The sequence below is a fragment of the Sycon ciliatum genome, chromosome 13 (assembly GCF_964019385.1).
Source record: "Sycon ciliatum chromosome 13, ocSycCili1.1, whole genome shotgun sequence".
In the NCBI taxonomy this organism is placed as follows: Eukaryota; Metazoa; Porifera; class Calcarea; order Leucosolenida; family Sycettidae; genus Sycon; species Sycon ciliatum.
Genome location: NC_088655.1, coordinates 11,270,881 through 11,288,280, shown reverse-complemented (window position 1 = coordinate 11,288,280; position 17,400 = coordinate 11,270,881). Strand labels below are relative to the sequence as shown.

Here is a 17,400-nt window from a genome sequence, read left to right as displayed (position 1 = left end):
ATCGTATTCGTATTGCACGGGACAAGCGTTTGTGTACTGGCATATGCCTTCTAGATATGTCAAAGGCATTCGACAAGGTTCATTATGAACGGCTACTCCAGGACTTATTCGATATCGGCATAACAGGGACAGCCCTAAAGTGGTTATCCGCCTAGCTGTCGGGCCGTACTCAGCGTATCTGTATTGGACGGGATCAGAGTGCCATTTCTGCACCATCCTGTGGCGTGCCACAAGGTTCTGTTCTAGGACCAATCCTTTTTAGTATCTACACCCGCGAAGTTCCAACCATAGGTACTAGTAACCAGTCTTCATCAGTTCAATTTGCCGATGACTTCGCGCTGATCAGCAGCAGCACATCCCTGGACACGGTATCTGCTAGTGCTACGCTACCGGCCTCGGCTTCTGCACTTGCTGAACAGTTGAAGACCCGTGGTCTCATTTTGAATGCAGCCAAGAGCCAAGTGATCCCTGAATACCCCAACAGGCAGCCTCAGCAGCCCCAGCACACGATCAATGTAAACTGTCATGAAACGCCGATTCCTGTCGTTACTGCGGCCAGGTATCTTGGAGTGCTCCTCGACTCGGATCTGCCATGGACGCCCCATGTTGATGACCGCACCGCTCGACTGGCCCGGAGGATCGGAGCACTATGGAGGTTGCGTCGCTGCTTGACTCATCAGAGCCGAGTTCTATACTTTAAAGCGATCATCATGCCTGACCTGATGTACGGATCCAATGCGTTTTCCCCGCTTCTTACTGCCAACCAATTGGATCGGCTACAGGTCATGCAGAATCGGGCGGCAAGGGCGGTTTTCGCACTCTCGCATCACACCTCCGCGCGGACCCTCCTGCTGAAATTGGACCCCTATAGAGTATCCGAGATTTTCAGGCAGAAGTTCATCGTTCTTGTCTGGAGGTCTCGGAATGGGCATGCAAATTCTGACCTGCAAGCCTTCCTAGTTCCTTCGTCAGCTTGCCCAACTAGGTTGCACTCCACTATGGGTCTGTGCCAACCGCCAGTTTGCACCAGGTTCGGCAAGGGTTGCCTGGTGTTCCGAAGCGCCATCTGTGGAACACTTTACCCAGCGATATACGTGCTCCGCCCAGTTCCGCGCCAGCATGATCCCGCAAACCCTTAGTTCCTAGAGTACCAAACGTCCTGTTTGATGATTAGCTGGCTTAGTTTTCTCCACCTCTATCCTTATTACATCCCTCCCCAATTTCATTTATTACTGCTTTCTATCTGCATTCGCCACCTTTTCATTGGGCAGATCTGCCCGTTTGGTTTGCGAATTAAAATGAACACAACAACAACAACAACAACAACAACAACAACAACAACAACAACAACAACAACAACAACAACAACAACAACAACAACAACAACTACATGCAATGTACATGTATGTACCCACGTGCAGATGCAGTATTATCACTATTATCTCACATTTCTATAAGGACTTGAGATGACACGCTAGTCTTCCTATAATGTGTGTTAGTTTCCAATGGCAGTATGTATGGCCAATAATAATACTATGTAGAAAAAAGGAGAAACACATGAGAACGAGTTATGCAGCAATTATACACGATTGTAACAAGATGATAAACGGTCAGAAGTGCGATAATAGGGCACGAGCCTGACAGGCTACTGAGACATTCAGCGACCTAGCTCCAACACATCTCCAGTGCGTAAACCAACAGCCTTCCAACTTGGAAGGGTCATGGCTACGTAGGACCGAATAGGGGGGGGGGGGGCGCTCACCTTCTTGTTACAGTCGTGGATAGTTGCTGCATAATTCGTTCTCATGTTTTTCTTCTCTTTTTTGCATTTTATTACTGGCTCATTATCCGCGTTTAAAAAATATTATGCAGTGTCCAATTCAACTGTTGATACAACGTACCCATACATGTACATGTATATTGTATGTGCGGCAGGAAAGTGTAATCCGTATCACATAACATACAATGAACAATCGAAACGTTATCTTTATCTCAACAAAAATAATGTGGTATTGATCAAGAACAGCGTACTCCGGGCAGCTTCCGGTTCGAGCAAGACTAGCACATCAACACAATGGTTTAAAAATGCAATAAATCATACACTGGAGAAGAAATCAGAAAATGCATGTGTAAAATATAGAATTTCAAACGCAAACCAAAAAAACCTCAAATCATTTTTTTATAATTAAAAAAATCAATAAACTCAATTCAAAAGGAGGAAAACAATAACGAAACAAAAAACACTGCACTAACTTAATAAGAACGACAATAACCATCAAACTAAAAAAATCATCCAGAAAAATCAAAAAGAAAAAAGACAAAAACTTGATGAACAAGTAAACACAGTATAGAAGTTCAGAAAATTACGTAACAAGGCGAGACTCAGCCACCACGACGGAACTATCCACAAAACGTTGGACGTGGAAATTCCGACGAGAACGAGCACCACGGATAGAAAGAATACTGGATCTCAGTAAGGAGAAGTAGAGACGGGCACGCAGCACATGTACATGAATATTAATATATTATGAACGAAACGTTGATATATTTATTATTTTTTTAACATGTACACGTACATGCATGTACTGAGTGACTTTTTCCGTATCTACATGTACACTTGCCAGTATCTGACCTGTAATATGGTGGAGAATAAGCAAATCATAAAAATATTGTGGAAGTCGCTTAGTACGCACTCTGTTGGTTAACTTGCTTAGCACGAAGCATGTCCGGTAGTCTCCATTGAGTGCACGAATTATCAGTTTCACTGCATGTTCAGATTGGTTGCGGCAGCCCTTCCGCTGGCGCCTGCTGTTTGGAATGGTGAAGATGAGCGAGGATCGCGGATGCCAGGGATGTTGCGACCGTCACCCAAGCGATGATGAAGGATGCACCGTACTTCGTAAAGGGAGGTGATTCAAACTTCTCCTGCTTGACAAACCCGATAAAGGTGCTGGCAGACACAATCATGAATATTCCTGGGCAACAAACCCAAACACAATGAAAGAGAACGTTGGTCTTTAGTGTGGGATGAGTCCATTCACAGCACAAGACAGCATATCCCACTAATTCAAGTCGTGACGTTTCCTGATTTCATATTTTGAGCATCATTTATGGGACATCTTGTTTACTGCATGCCCTATAGAATTTGTGCATTGAAGAGATTTTGAAGGAAATAGGAGAGTTGACAACAGTGTTTTCCAAACAAGGAATGCCGGTGATCCTCATCTCGTTAGTGCGCCTTACGCTCTGTCGTATACGGGGCCACGCGTGATAACACTATGTGCGGACTTTTATATCTCCAAAAGATCATGGCTAAGTACATGTACATGTATGCTGATACCGGTACATGTACGTGTACATGTAGTTTGAGGCTTACCTGACACAGCAAAGAGTATGCGAGGACCTAGTACCACTACCAGTACTGTCCGAAGAGTGCCTTTCATCTCCATTGCGATGGACAGGATTAGGCCCATGCCAGCAAGGATCGTGGCAAGAAGGCCAAACGCCATAGCGGAGCGCCATGTGTCTACAATGAATGCAGAAAACATTGACAACTTGAAGTAAGTACAAGGCAATTGACTGCATATTGCTACTCATCGGTGAGAATTTCCACATGCACAGCGAAGATCGTCGAATCACCCTTATAGTCTAGGCGTGTACATTCTCGAACTGGATGCCGGTAATTATTGGAAAGAGAGCAAAGCGAAAACTGCCCTTGCAATAATTGTGATGCAATCGGGACTAGGCCAAGCACTGAAGTACAGAACCTAATCAAGTGCAAGGCACAAATCCGTTGATTCCCAAGTGCATGTACACCTCCATGCATACGTCATGCACATGTACATATTATGTATGCGAACACAATCTCTACAACTTGTGAGTTGCCATGGCCGTGCACGTATTTATAAGCCAGGCACAATATTGGCGATTGACAACCCTCGCGCAAGCCAGGAGCACCTCAAGGTGAGGACTTTACGCACGTACCGCATTCAGCCATCAGTATAAGAGATGTAAAATTATTACAATGTAACCCTTCATTTCTAGAAGATCTTCACTCACTTGACAAGTTTTCGATTCCAGGTTCCGAAATGTAGTATATACAAGCCTTTACTCGTATATCCGTCCCCATCTGGCATCGTCTCCACAGTCCAATGTCCAACCGAAAATTGAATTCCGGCAAGTTCACGTCCAGGACAAACCACTCTGGTACAACTGGATTAAAGATTAATGTTGAAGAAAGAAGACGCGATACATGCCACGGTCGCAGGATAGTATAGATTTCCATAAAAGTTAGTCTTCTACGGATTCTATCCCATCGTCCACTGCTTGTACTCTGAAAGTATATGTATACAAAGTACATGTGCAGACATGTACAACCAATCGGAAATCAAGTAATCAAGAGTTTTATAAGGCCCCAAGGGGGTGCAACTCTGCATTATGGGGTCTCCGATGTCGAAAACTCACATAACCCACTACGCAATTATTTTCTGGTTTGAGGGACGTGCACAAACGGGAAAAGTCTGAAGAAGAAATTGCCTGTCACCACCAGGACCCGAACCAGGGTCCTTCGCTTGTAGCTAGCGATGCTCTAACCTCTGAGTTATGGCGTAGTCGTCATCCCTGCAGAGACCATTCAACATTTTCTTCAGACTTCGTAACTCACAGAACAACATTCGGTGCCATTGCCGTACCAGTTACAAGTAAGAAAGTCGCCCCCAGTGTTAGGCATTGGCGGATAATACTCGAAAAGTTGGCAGATTCTACTCGAAAAGCAGTGAAATTGGCAGAACCATACAAACCTTTTGGCGGGCATTTCCTGGAATTCTGCTCCATTTCTTTACCCACATACCAAACATGACATGAAACGTATCAGAAAAAGTACCAAATTCTGCCAACTTTTCTGCCGGCATAATCCGCCGGTGCCTATTCACTTACCGTGAGCCGTGATCATCAGCGCCAGCGTAACGACAGCAACTATCAGCAGCGGTATACCTAGCTTCGCCATCTTCAACTGCTTTGTTACTAAAACTACAGATGATCGTAACTTGTCTGTGAAGCTCGGTGAAAATCCAACCTACGTTGTAATAAATCCGGATAGAAACGAACACAGTTAGGTTGAATGTAAGGTTTGGAGACGTATCCGACTATGCTCTTCAACGCACCAGCACTTCAGGCACAGCAGCAGTTATTACCAAGTTATTACAGAGATTATGATAGGGTATCTGACCAGTGGTCGCATTTTTATACCTCAACGCAAGGCACAGTACATGCCTGGTGCCCGCCACCCTCCTAGCACTTCTACTGTCGCGCCTTGGCCCGCGCCAGCTTTCTAGCCATACCTTACACCAGATTTAGCGCTACATTTGTTTATACTTGTGGCCCTGTAAGCATACTGTTGGGTAGATCCGAGTATCAGTTGTCTGATGATTGCCTAACTGCATGAAACTCAGAGTGACAAACAACCTGAACGTCCTCCGCGGAATCTGCTATGTACATGTACATGTACATGTACATATACATGTTTTGAGGTTAGTTGCTCGCATTACATCGAACAGTCGACGAACACCGCCAAACATGCAGTTTGCAATGATAATAAAAAGCTTCCAACTGCAACTGCTGTACGGATTTTATGTCCATATCCTCCCAACCCGTAATAAACCTTTTAACTTTTTATTAGAGACTCGGGTATTGAGCCAATACTTCCATATGTCCTTTTCCTTTCAAGAATTTTATTATTAAACCTTTTTCTAAATTAAATTTTCCGCCAATCATTTGTAGAATCTAGGCTCATTCCTAAGAGTGTCCTTAATCTGATGTAATCTAATAGTCTTGCAGATGTAGCCTTCGAGCCGATGCAAATGATTCAAAAGAACTACATTCCCTTCAGAAGTGGCATACATGTAACCAAGAGGACGCCTTTTGTGAGTGCACAAAGCCTCTCTTGCGAAGTGACTTAGGAGTCTAGGGACCGGCGGCTTATGCTCGCAAAGGTAGCAAAAAGCAGTGAAACTTGCAGAACCATACAAACCTTATGACGGGCAATTCCGCGAATTCTGCTCCATTTCGTTATCCACATACCAAACATGCATGAAACTTACCAGAAAAAGTACCGAATTCCGCCAATTTTTCTGCCGGCATAATCCGCCGGTGCCTTCTTAGGACACATAGACTTCCAGTTCCCTGCCAGGCTAGACACTAAGCAGCTGTAGACGGGGCGGTCGCCTTACACTTTCATGTACACGTACATGTACATGTACATGTACAATATCGAAACCCTTATATCACCTTGCTGTGAGTAAGACCGCTTGAAATGTGTTTGGATCCATAGAAAAACTGGATCCATGTGGATCTAGTTTTTTTTAAATTTTCAAATTCTTGCTATGCTGCGACGTTGCACTTTCAAGCCCTATTGTGGCTCTGCGCCTGAGCTAGAGTGCAAAGCCAGTCGTCCTAGCTGCTCAGCGTGTTCTCCGAGACACGTAAATGTACATGTATGCACATCAGTGGATAGTAAGCTAGGCGGCAATTGCGGTTGGGCGGAGGAAGTATAGTGTCAGTTTGGTTTTAGACGCGGACGAGGCACAGCTGACCTCCTCACAGCACTCCAGGGCGAATGGGTGAAGATTGTAGCTGAGGGGGGCTGTGTCCCAGTAGTAGCAATTGATATTGCCGGTGCGTTTGACCGCGTCTCTCACCTCGGCCTTCTCATCAAAGCAGAGCGAGTAGGCATCGGCGGACCTCTTCTCTCTTGGCTACGCGAATACCTGAGTAACCGCTGCCAAAAGGTGGTAACTGGAGGCCACGCTTCCAAGAAGTACCCCATCACTGCCGGAATTCCCCTAGGCAGCGTCCTGCGCCCACACTCTTCATATTGTTTGCTGCCGATATCGACCAATGCCTCTCGAATGGAGTAAAGCTCAGCTCTTTCGCCGATGACACTACCGTGTACAGTCTGATCAGACCAAACGAAAACCTCATGGAGAAGACAGCATCCTTACAGATAACCCTCAGCAATCATGCCGCATGGGGCCAGCAATGGAAGATCCAGGTCGAGCCCACCAAGAGCCAGCGCCTAATTTTCTGCAATGCTCGAAGGTCTGACTTTCCACCAAACACCTTTGCCGGCGAGATTATTCCGTACTCGGACAACCTAAAGCTGCTTGGAGTCACATTCGACTCTAAGCTTGTGTTCCAGCGCCATATCCATGCTGTCGCTGTCAAGGCCAGCCAGCGCCTGGGATTCTTGCGCCGTGCTGCTTGGCTTCTGGGTCATGAGGGCCGCATTGCCGTGTATAAGAGGTTCATTCGGCTCATCCTGGAGTACGCTCCACTAGCCACCATGTGTGCAGCCCAAATTCCACCTAGCACGCTATGACAGGGTGCAGGAGAAGGCAATGCGAATCATCGGACCTGGCACGATCCTTCAGAGCCTGTAACTCAGAAGGGCTGACTCATGGCTTGCATATGATGTACAAGTTGCACTACATTAAGAGCCCACCCCAGCTGACAGCCTTCCTCCCGCCACCGTCGGCGCCTGCACCTACTCCTAGAACCAGCCGACAACTAGCTTCTCTCGCAACCCTTTCCAGTTGCAATGGCCACTTGCTCGGGCAGCACCGAACTACCTACTGAGGTCATACCCCTACACCCTCATTGCGGCATGGAACGACATTCCTGAGCAAGTCATCCGGAACCTCCTGCATCGAAGGGAATGCAGGCCTTCAAGTCTCGCATTTGTCAGCAGGACTGGTTGTGGGCGACAGCATTCCATGGCTAAATTTGATGATGTTCCATTCTCCAGTCCCACAACGATCACCTTGTCTTCACCCCACTGAACTGTACCTTGCTCCCCCGAGCTCTCGAGACACCTCAGTGCAGAATGTTTTGCGTTAATGTTTCATTCTTCTCTTCTTTCCTTTTTGCTGCATATCGTGGCCCCTTTCTCGTTGATCCAGTGCCTGCTCACTACTCTTCCTGGCAGCAGCTCCGATCTAACATCTGCGTTTTGCCCCCCCCCCCACTGAAAGCAACGCAGCTGTTGGTCCATCGCCATAATTTCCTGAACTAATCTGGCGCTCACTCACTCACCCTCCCTTACTCGCCCCCCCCCCATCTGCTCCTCTCTTTCTCTCTCGCTCCATTATTGTTTGGCTCTCCGGTTCTAACTCTTCTCACACAGTCTTTCTTCTCTCCCTTTCCCCTATGGTGCGTGATGTGCGCCTTGATCCCAAGACCATTGGTCGGGGGAGCGCACTTCACCTCACTGGCACAGCTCAGTAGCATCTACCCGCTTTTTGTAGTCCCCTAAGTTCTCTTGATGTTATTCTTGTTCTTTCATCAAAATAAAAAAAGATAATACATGTATAGCTAGTGTACACCAAGCGATGGGAAGTATCATTCCACTGAGCTCATTCACCAGGTGACAATCAGATGTTGCACTTAGGTTGTATTCGTAGGTTGACACAGGGACACTTCGTTCAGTGCCTTCTCACCTTTGGTTACGTAATCTTGTTACCTTTTCGCGTTTCCTCTAGTGGTTTTATTGCACTTGCATCATGATTTCATGTGGCATTTCTAACACCGTTCTATTACTTAACTTCAGTTTCATTGGTATGTATCCTTTAGCTCCGAACTAGATATCCATTAGAATTTACTAGTACGGAAGGAGTCTGAGAAAGGGGCAGAGGTGTGTGAATGTTCGGTATTCCACGGAGCTCATGCAGCTACATGTACATGTATATTATACAGAGCGAGGTGCTAATTTGTATCAGGCATCAATAATAATCATACACTCTGCCTCTGCGAGCACTCTCAACACGCCGGGTGCATCCAAGCATTGTACATGCACTTCGACGTACATGCACAAGTGCACGTGCAGATACAATGTTTGTATTATCACTATTATCTCGCATTTCTAAAAGTATTTAAAAAAGACTTGAAATGACGCGCTAGTCTTCCTATACTGTGATAGTTTACAATGGGAGTACATGTATAGCCAATAACACTATGCACTGTCCAACTTAACTGTCGATACAATGCACCCATACATGTACATGAACATGAATATGCATGTGCGGCAGGAAGGTTTAATCAGTATTCTCATAGCATACAATGTACAATTGAAACGTGATCCCAATCTCAACCAAAATCATGTGGCATTGATCAATAAGAGCGTACTGCGGCGGCAAGCTTTCGTGTCGAGACAGACTAAATAGTATGTATTCGCAGAGTACGTACGGAGTGAGTGTCACTGTCATTTTCACTGTATGTACATGTAGATGAGTGTACATGTATCTGATCTGTAATATGATGGAGAATAAACAAATCAAGAATATTGTGGAGGTCGCTTAGTACTGCGTAACGCACTCTGTTGGTCAATTTAACTTGCTTAGCAAGAAAGCATGTCAAGGAGTCCCCAATAGGTTGCACGAAATATAAGTTGCACTGCATGCTCAGATTTGCACAGACAGAAGAACGAACAGTTGTGGTTTCGTAACTCTGAGTTTCACGAACTTAATCGACCCTCAGACGAAAATTGGCTCTCTTTTCCTTGGGCAAATTGAGCCCTCTACGGACGGTGGATGAACTTCATATGTTCAGATTTGTTGTGCCAGTCCATCCGCAGGCGCCTGCTGCTTGGAGTGGTGCAGATGAGCGAGGAGCGCGGATGCCAGGGATGTTGCGACCGTCACCCAAGCGATGATGAAGGACGCACCGTACTTCGTAAAGGGAAGTTTGTCAAATTCCTGCTGCTTGACAAACCCGATAAAGGTGCTGGCAGATACAATCATGAATAGTCCTGGGCAAGACATTCAAACACAATGAAAGAGAATGGTGACCTTTGTTGTGGGATGAGTCCATTCACAGCGCGAGACAGTATGTCTCACTACTAATTCATATCGTGATTAAAGGTTTGCTGAGTTTATATCTGAGCATCATCTATGGGACATATTGTTTACTGCATGCCCTAGAGAATTTGGGCATTAAGGGGATTTTTTAGGGAATAGGACAGATGACTACAGTGTTTTCCAAACGAAGAATGCCTGTGATCCTCACCTCATTAGTGCGCCTTACGCTCTTTCGTGTACGGAGCCACGCGTGATAACACTATGGGTGGACTTTTATATAGCCAGAAGATCATGGCTAAGTACATGTACATGTATGCTGATACCGGTACATGTTCATGTACATGTATATGTACATGTAGTTTGAGGCTTACCCGACACAGCAAAGAGTATGCGAGGACCTAGTGCCAGTGCCAGTGCTGTCCGAAGAGTGCCTTTCATCTCCATTGCGATGGACAGGATAAGGCCCCAGCCAGCAAGGATCGTGGCAAGAAGGCCAAACGCCATAGCGGAGCGCAAAGTGTCTACAATGAATTCAGAAAACATTGACAACTTGAAGTAAGTACATGGCAATTGACTGCATATTGCTACTCATCGGTGAGAATTTCCACATGCACAGCAAAGATTGTCGAATCACCCTTATAGTCTAGGCATACATTCTCGAACTGGATGCCGGTATTTATTGGAAAGAGAGCAAAGCGAAAACTGCCCTTGCAATAATTATGATGCAATCGGGACTAGGCCAAGCACCGAAGTTCAGAACCAAATCAAGTGCATTGCACAAATCCGTTGATTCCCAAGTGCATGTACACCTCCATGCATACATGTACGTCATGCACATGTACATGTACATGTATGCGAACACAATCTCTACAACTAGTGAGTTGCCATGGCCGTGCACGTATTAAATATAAGCCAGGCAATATATTGGCGATTGACAACACTCGCGCAAGCCAGGAGCACCTCAAGGTTAGGACTTTACGCCGTACCGCATTCAGCCATCATTACATACAGGAAAGAGATGTAAAATTATTACAATGTTACCCTTCATTTCTAGAAGATCTTCACTCACTTGACAATTTTTCGATTCCACGGTCCGAAATGTAGTTTATACAAGTCGTTACATTTATTCCACTCCTCATCCGGCATTGTCTCCACAGTCCAGTGTCCACCCGCATGGCGAAATCGAGTTCCGGGAAGTTCACGTCCAGGACAAACCACTCCGGTACAACTGGATTAAAAATTAATGTTGACGAAAGGAGACGCGATACAGGCCAGAGTGACAGGATAGTATAGATTTCCATAAAAATTAGTAATGTACGGATTCTCTCCCATCGGCCACTGCTTGTATTCTTAAAGTACATGTACGTCAAACCAATCGGCAATCTAGTAATCAAGAGTTTTATAAGGCCCCAAGAGTGTGCAACTCTGCACATGGCGTCTCCGATGGCGAAAACTCACATCACCCGCTATGCAATTATTTTCTGGTTTGAGGGAAGTACACATACGGGAAAAGTCTGAAGAAGAAATTGCCTGTCACCACCAGGACCCAAACCAGGGACCCTCGCTTGTAGCTAGCGATGCTGTAACCTCTGAGTTATGGTGTAGTCGTCATACCTGCAGAGACCATTCAACATTTTCTTCAGACTTCGTAACTCACAGAACTACATGTACATTCGGTGCCATTACCGTACCAGTTACAAGTAAGAAAGTCGCCCTACGGTTAGGGATTTGCGGATAATACTCGAAAAGGCAGATTCTGGTCGATAAGCAGTGAAATTGGCAGAACCATACAAACCTTTTGGCCGGCACTTCCTCGAATTCTGCTCCATTTATTTATCCACATACCAAACATGCATGGAACTAACCAGAGAAAGTACCGAATTCTGCCAATTTTTCTGCCAGCATAATCCGCCGGTGCCTGCCTATTCACTTACCGTGAGCCGTGATCATTAGCGCCAGCGTAACGACAGCAACTATCAGCAGCGGTATACCTAGCTTCGCCATCTTCAACTGCTTTGTTACTAAAACTACAGATGATCTAAACTTGTCTGTGAAGCCCGGTTAACATCCAACCTACGTTGTAATAAATCCGGTCGGTAACGAACACAGTTAGGTTGAATGTAAGGTTTGGAGACGTATCTGACTATGCTCTTCAACGCACCAGCACTTCAGGCACAGCAGCAGTTATTACCAAGTTATTACAGAGATTATGATAGGGTATCTGACCAGTGGTCACATTTTTATACCTCAACGCAAGGCACAGTACATGCCTGGTGCTCGCCACCCTCCTAGACCTTCTACTGTCGCGCCTTGGCCCGCGCCAGCTTTCTAGCCATACCTTACACCAGATTTAGCGCTAAATTTGTTTACGCTTGTGGTCCTATGCGTTTGTAAGCATACTGTTGGGTAGACCCGAGTATCAGTTGTTTGATGATTGCCTAACTGCATGAAACTCAGAGTGACAACCAACCTGAACGTCCTCCGCTGAGTCTGCTATGTACATGTACATGATTGTACATGTTTTGAGGTTAGTTGCTCGCATTACATCGAAAAGTCTACGAACACCGCCATTGTTCATTCTGTTGCCCACTCAGTACTTAGGCAGAACCTTTACATCGCCAAAAAACCTGCACCGGCATACTGGAAGCAATGACATCGTGAACTTTACATTCATTGATTAGTGCATTGGAAAGCATGCTACGCCACACCGCATTGCAGCTTTTTGTTGCGTTAGTCCGTGTCACAGCCTTACTATTACTACTAACATCTGTACATAGGCCTGCGATACATGTCATGTACATGTATAATCTATGTATGTCCCCACAGGCCGGTAGTGGTCAGCATCCTGAGGTGCCTTCTTTCCTGCTGCTCTGCACTTCAGCCCAGGTTGGCGAGCTGGCCATCTCAAATCTACACGCGGGCTTCGAGTTTGAAAATTAATCACTAGCACTTTTCCCAGCAAACACTGATACAGACGTGGAATTAAATTATTTCCTAGGCAGCAAGAGATGCGAATCAATACCCGACCTTTGTCACTCACAATTCAGGAAACTGTCAATGCCACTGGCTGTACTTGCAGCATTCCTGGGCTACCTTGCGCACGCCACTCACATTGTATAGATTCATTGTTCCTTGAGTGCACCGAACCACAATCGATCTACATTCGATGAGGCAATCGACTCTCGGCCTAACTGATAATATTATTATAGTCTACAGTGAAACCTGCGACTAACGACCACCCGGTACCCCTTGAGCCCAGAAAAAGCCGTCTTTAGTCAATGGCTCGTGGTCCTTAGTTAGACGTTTGCAAAAGTGACTGATTTTTTGCGTGTAGTGTTTTTGGATTTTACTGCAAGAGGAATGATGAAGTCACGTGCCTCGTGACACAAGAATGCCATGTCTCGCAGATCACGGTTCAGCAGTTGTTCCGAGTCACCTGTGATCAAGCGCACCAGCACATACATGTATCGCCCGTTGATCTAGATCGGATCAAGTGCATCTTGAATCTTGATGTCCAGCTCAGAGCACGCATGTCGTGTTGACTGTTGTAGGCCTTCCAACCGGGACTTTCCCTCAACATGCAGCACAGAGACAAGGGCGAGTAGTGTCAAATCACGTTGTTCATGACGTAAGATATCTGCCATTGGCGCCACTCGACAACTACTTGCGCGATTAGCACGGTCAGCTTAAGTACGGACAATATGGCTGCCACCGGAAGATTAAGGCGAGTCTAAACCCGGAGGAGCAGCTTCTGGTTGAGGTCCGAGATGATAAGGGACTCTCATCTTGGCTTACCGTAGTGCCCAGGTTCCAGGGCGGAACAGTTCCGAAGAAGACTTACTTCAGGGATGCACTCTGCATTCGATACGGCCGCCGTTCGGTGGGCCTTCCGGATACATGTGTTTGCCGTGTAGAACTCAGCGCACAGAATGCGCTCACCCACACAACTGGTGGCTATATATATATATGATAGCGCGCCATAATGAGGTGCGCGGTTTGATCGCGCATCTGCTCCGAGAGGCCGGGACAGAGAAAGTTGAGACAGAGCCGAGATTGTTGCCTTGTGCGGGCGGGGACATCCCGGCAGGGCGATCCGTCAACAGGTGTGCCGAAAGTCCTTAGCCTCGATGTTCGTGGAGCGGAACAGTGGACTGAACTATTCAGTGGTGATGGGCTTGTTGCGCACCAGATTGTCATTTTGTTACATGTAGATGGGCCGTCAATTGCTTCAGAGGATACCGCCCATCATACAGTGACAGGTCCCGGTTGAACTCGTTTGTTGCGCAGTGTCGCCAGGCTGAGTAAGCACTTGCCCTTGGCCGTATGTACTTGGTGTTATTCCTATTTATTTTGTATTTTACTCCAATACCTACCAGTTCAACATAATATCGCCAATGTTTAGGCTGTTGTGTTCAATCGTTCACAAATTGGTTTTGAGAAGACTTTGAGTTGATTTCCCTGATCACCACCTGGTCAAAACAATATGACCAATGTTGTATTGCTTTTGTGTTTAATTGTTTATTTTGATATTATTTTGATATTATTTCTCCACTTTAGTTTGATGATAATATTATGATGATATGCATGTTGACTTGGCTTTTCCTATGGAGCTGGCAGTGATTGTTGCAATGATGATGACGACATCAACACTGAAATCCAAGAGCTGTATTGACCTACTTCATCCTGCTGTCTTGTGGATCGCGAGCAAAACTCTGATGCATGTGTTTACTGCGTCATGAACAGAGCTTTTTTGTTTTGCTATAATTATGTAAATACTTCAAAGCTTGCAAACTGCTGAATATGTAAATAATTTGGTTGTGTCACTTGTACAATGTATATCATTTTGGTCGCTCTTTGCTATTCTTTGCTGCTGCACCGCTTGAGACAGACATGTAAATAGTTTGGTTGTCTTTTCACTTGTATTATAATTATGTCGGCTCAGAGTCATTGCTACTGTATTCTACTTGCTGCTGCGCTTGAGTACATGACACTGCGACAGCCAATGTACTTTTCATTTTTTGTAGCACCAACACTAAATTTGTATCAGGGACTGAGCGCCACATTACACAACTCAAAGTTTGACAGCCATGCCACAGACTCGCATGAAAATCAATTTGATCGTGTTTGTACAGTTGCTCGCACTGACCTTGCAAGTCCACCTACATTATTCATAATTGTTATGCTTGCAAGTCCTTAGTAATTTTGCATAAACTTTTTTGCTTTTTTTAAATGTATTCAGCTGAATGATGTTTTATTGCCACCAGGGAGTCGTACCCTCCCTGACTGCCACCAACTGGAGTCTAAAACGGACTCTCTATGCAGAAACCCACTATACTCTAGAATATCTGGGTTCAAGTACATGTACAATTTCCGTATGCAGCGGGAGATCGCCATATCTGACAAACGGACAACTGTACAGACTTGCCGATACTTTTATCGTCTTCAGCAGCCACAACTTAGTCAGAAAAAGCTCTAAAAATGTGTGAGCTCCTACTGGTTACGAGTTTCTAGAAAATACCACCTCGGACTGTAGACTAATGTGGGCGCGTCACATACCCCATGCAACCAGTGTAGGACGTGTGCTGGTCAACTCCAAGCGACCTTGATGGCATGGACCACGGCCATTCCTTGCTGTTGCAGATCTACGTGGATCATCAGCATGTAAACTAGCCGTAGTTCCTGTTGAACCATGTTCGGGATGAGCGAGGTTAGTGTGAAAAAATGCCTCCCTGTTCTTACTTCAAGAGGAAATATCTCAAAGAATTCTTGCCAATGCAGTACTGCTAGCATTATAACGATAGTTTCTGCATGTTCTGAGCAGAGCATGCAAGAAATATAATGCATCTTACCTCCTCCCTCATGGTCCGTTTCGAACAGCGCCTCGAGAACGACCGTGATCGGGTGCATTGTGTCGTGCACCAGAAAGCATTATTTTACGTCACGAGGCACGTGATTTCATCATTCCTCTTGCAGTAAAATCCAAAAACTACACGCAAAATTCAGTCACTTTTGCATCAACTGTTGCACCGAAAAATGTTGGTGGCGCAAGGAGAAGCTTGTCGTTTGGAGTGACAAGTGATCACCGCTACTTTCCCTTGTCAGATTCAACAATACATTTTGTTCTGCAGCGTTGAGAGTGGTGTTGGAGTAGAAATTGCTGACTAGACGTCGCGGAGGGGCGAGCTTTCCTGCGCAGGTATGAGTTTGGACGTATTTCAGAATGGTCGAGTGGAAAAATTCAAAATTGTTTATTTCAAGAAAACCCAAAAAGGATGATGGGGGACATGTCCCCAGTGCTAGAAGAGGTGCTCTACTATCTGCCGGTGTATAGTGTTTGCTAATTGAGGACGTAGCTGGTTGTTTTATCAGCGCTTGTAATTTGGCTATTTTCAAGACGATCATTTGTGGCGTCAAGGGATGATTGCCCTCGTCTTCTGCGATGCTGGCGTGGCTAAGTGGTGCTGCCCCAAGAACTCTTCTAAGGTTAGGTAATGTTGGCTTGATGGAGTTTTGTTCGTAGCTTGTTCTTGTACGCTGTGCCGTAGCTCGTTTGTAGACCCATAAATCGTGCCAATATTGGGCCAATATTGAGGGGTAGGCCAATTTTATGGTTCCCTTCAAAAGATTTTGCGCGGGCTTTGGAATTTCGATCTACACCCCAAAGCAAACCTACTTGCAAAATTTGAGCGAAATCTGAGAGATCGAATTTCACATTATGTTCTGGTTTTCTCAGACATGCTCTCTTAAGGTTTTTTCTTCTACGGTTTGGCCTTGATCCAAGACGGCCTTCTTAAATCGACTTTTCAAAGTTTCAAACTGGCATTATGGAATAGTTTGAGCATTATAAGTGGCATTGTATCCTCATAATTATTTTGAGCATTCCCTTTAGCATTATCGCTGCAAATAACTAGCATTACCCGCCCATGCGTATTACCAAGTGCATCTCAACGAGTTTCTTGCATGTAAAATGTACATGTACATGTACATTGTATAAAATTATCCATGCATATGTATTATTATAGTCAGATAGTCATTTTGAGGTGATCGACGGTTGAGGCAAATTTCCGTAGTCAAGTATCTTACCTGCACACCCATCAACGCAATTATACGTATATGTACATGTACATGTACAGTACATGCTTTTGATTCCTCTCGAGTGTGTGTACATGTACATGTACATGTACGTATAATTGCGTAGATGTACATGTATGTACATGTACAGTCTAGGGACCGGCGGATTCTGCTCGAAAAGGTGGCAGATTCTGCTCGAAAAGCAGTGAAATTGGCAGAACCATACAAACGTTATGGCGGGCAATTCCTCGAATTCTGCTCCATTTCTTTACCCACATGCCAAACATGCATGAAACTTACCAGAAAAAGAATCGAATGCTGCCAATTTTTCTGCCAGCAGAGTCCGCCAGACCCTAAAATGTACACCCACCCAACCAAAAAATGTAAGCGAGGCAGCCTCCAGGGGGCAGAAAGGATCAAGCGGAAGTGCTTCTACCTCGGAAATGTCGATCCTGGGTGTGAGGCTGACTCTATCAGGGAG

The 17,400-nt window shown here is 45.4% G+C and overlaps 2 protein-coding genes across 3 annotated transcripts; both read right to left on the bottom strand.

The window, feature by feature from the left end:
- Positions 1 to 1,966: 1,966 nt before the first annotated feature.
- Positions 1,967 to 5,233, bottom strand: LOC135829564 (uncharacterized). The gene is made up of 4 exons (XM_065341960.1): positions 4,936 to 5,233; positions 4,060 to 4,212; positions 3,377 to 3,526; positions 1,967 to 2,975 (listed from the first exon to the last, which is right to left on the bottom strand). The coding sequence occupies exons 1-4, from the start codon at positions 5,003 to 5,005 to the stop codon at positions 2,773 to 2,775; spliced, it is 576 nt and encodes a 191-aa protein (XP_065198032.1). The 5' UTR covers positions 5,006 to 5,233; the 3' UTR covers positions 1,967 to 2,772.
- Positions 5,234 to 8,873: 3,640 nt separating this feature from the next.
- On the bottom strand, positions 8,874 to 12,490 carry LOC135829497 (uncharacterized). 2 transcript variants are annotated; one of them, XM_065341904.1, is made up of 4 exons: positions 12,319 to 12,490; positions 10,918 to 11,076; positions 10,220 to 10,369; positions 8,874 to 9,799 (listed from the first exon to the last, which is right to left on the bottom strand). In XM_065341904.1, the coding sequence occupies exons 1-4, from the start codon at positions 12,365 to 12,367 to the stop codon at positions 9,597 to 9,599; spliced, it is 561 nt and encodes a 186-aa protein (XP_065197976.1). In that variant the 5' UTR covers positions 12,368 to 12,490; the 3' UTR covers positions 8,874 to 9,596. The 2 variants fall into 2 exon arrangements, with proteins under 2 accessions (XP_065197976.1, XP_065197975.1); XM_065341903.1 differs by lacking the exon at positions 12,319 to 12,490 and adding an exon at positions 11,783 to 12,249.
- Positions 12,491 to 17,400: the final 4,910 nt, after the last annotated feature.

Bases quoted from the DNA above. Each gene is read 5' to 3' on its own strand.
- LOC135829564 (XM_065341960.1), bottom strand. From the start codon at position 5,005: ATGGCGAAGCTAGGTATACCGCTGCTGATAGTTGCTGTCGTTACGCTG. The intron at 4,213-4,935 runs GTAAGTGAATAG...TCTTTAATCCAG, and splicing joins GCTGATGATCACGGCTCACG to TTGTACCAGAGTGGTTTGTC. The intron at 2,976-3,376 runs GTAAGCCTCAAA...TTTGTTGCCCAG, and splicing joins CATACTCTTTGCTGTGTCAG to GAATATTCATGATTGTGTCT.
- LOC135829497 (XM_065341903.1), bottom strand. From the start codon at position 11,852: ATGGCGAAGCTAGGTATACCGCTGCTGATAGTTGCTGTCGTTACGCTG. The intron at 11,077-11,782 runs GTAAGTGAATAG...TTTTTAATCCAG, and splicing joins GCTAATGATCACGGCTCACG to TTGTACCGGAGTGGTTTGTC. The intron at 9,800-10,219 runs GTAAGCCTCAAA...TGTCTTGCCCAG, and splicing joins CATACTCTTTGCTGTGTCGG to GACTATTCATGATTGTATCT.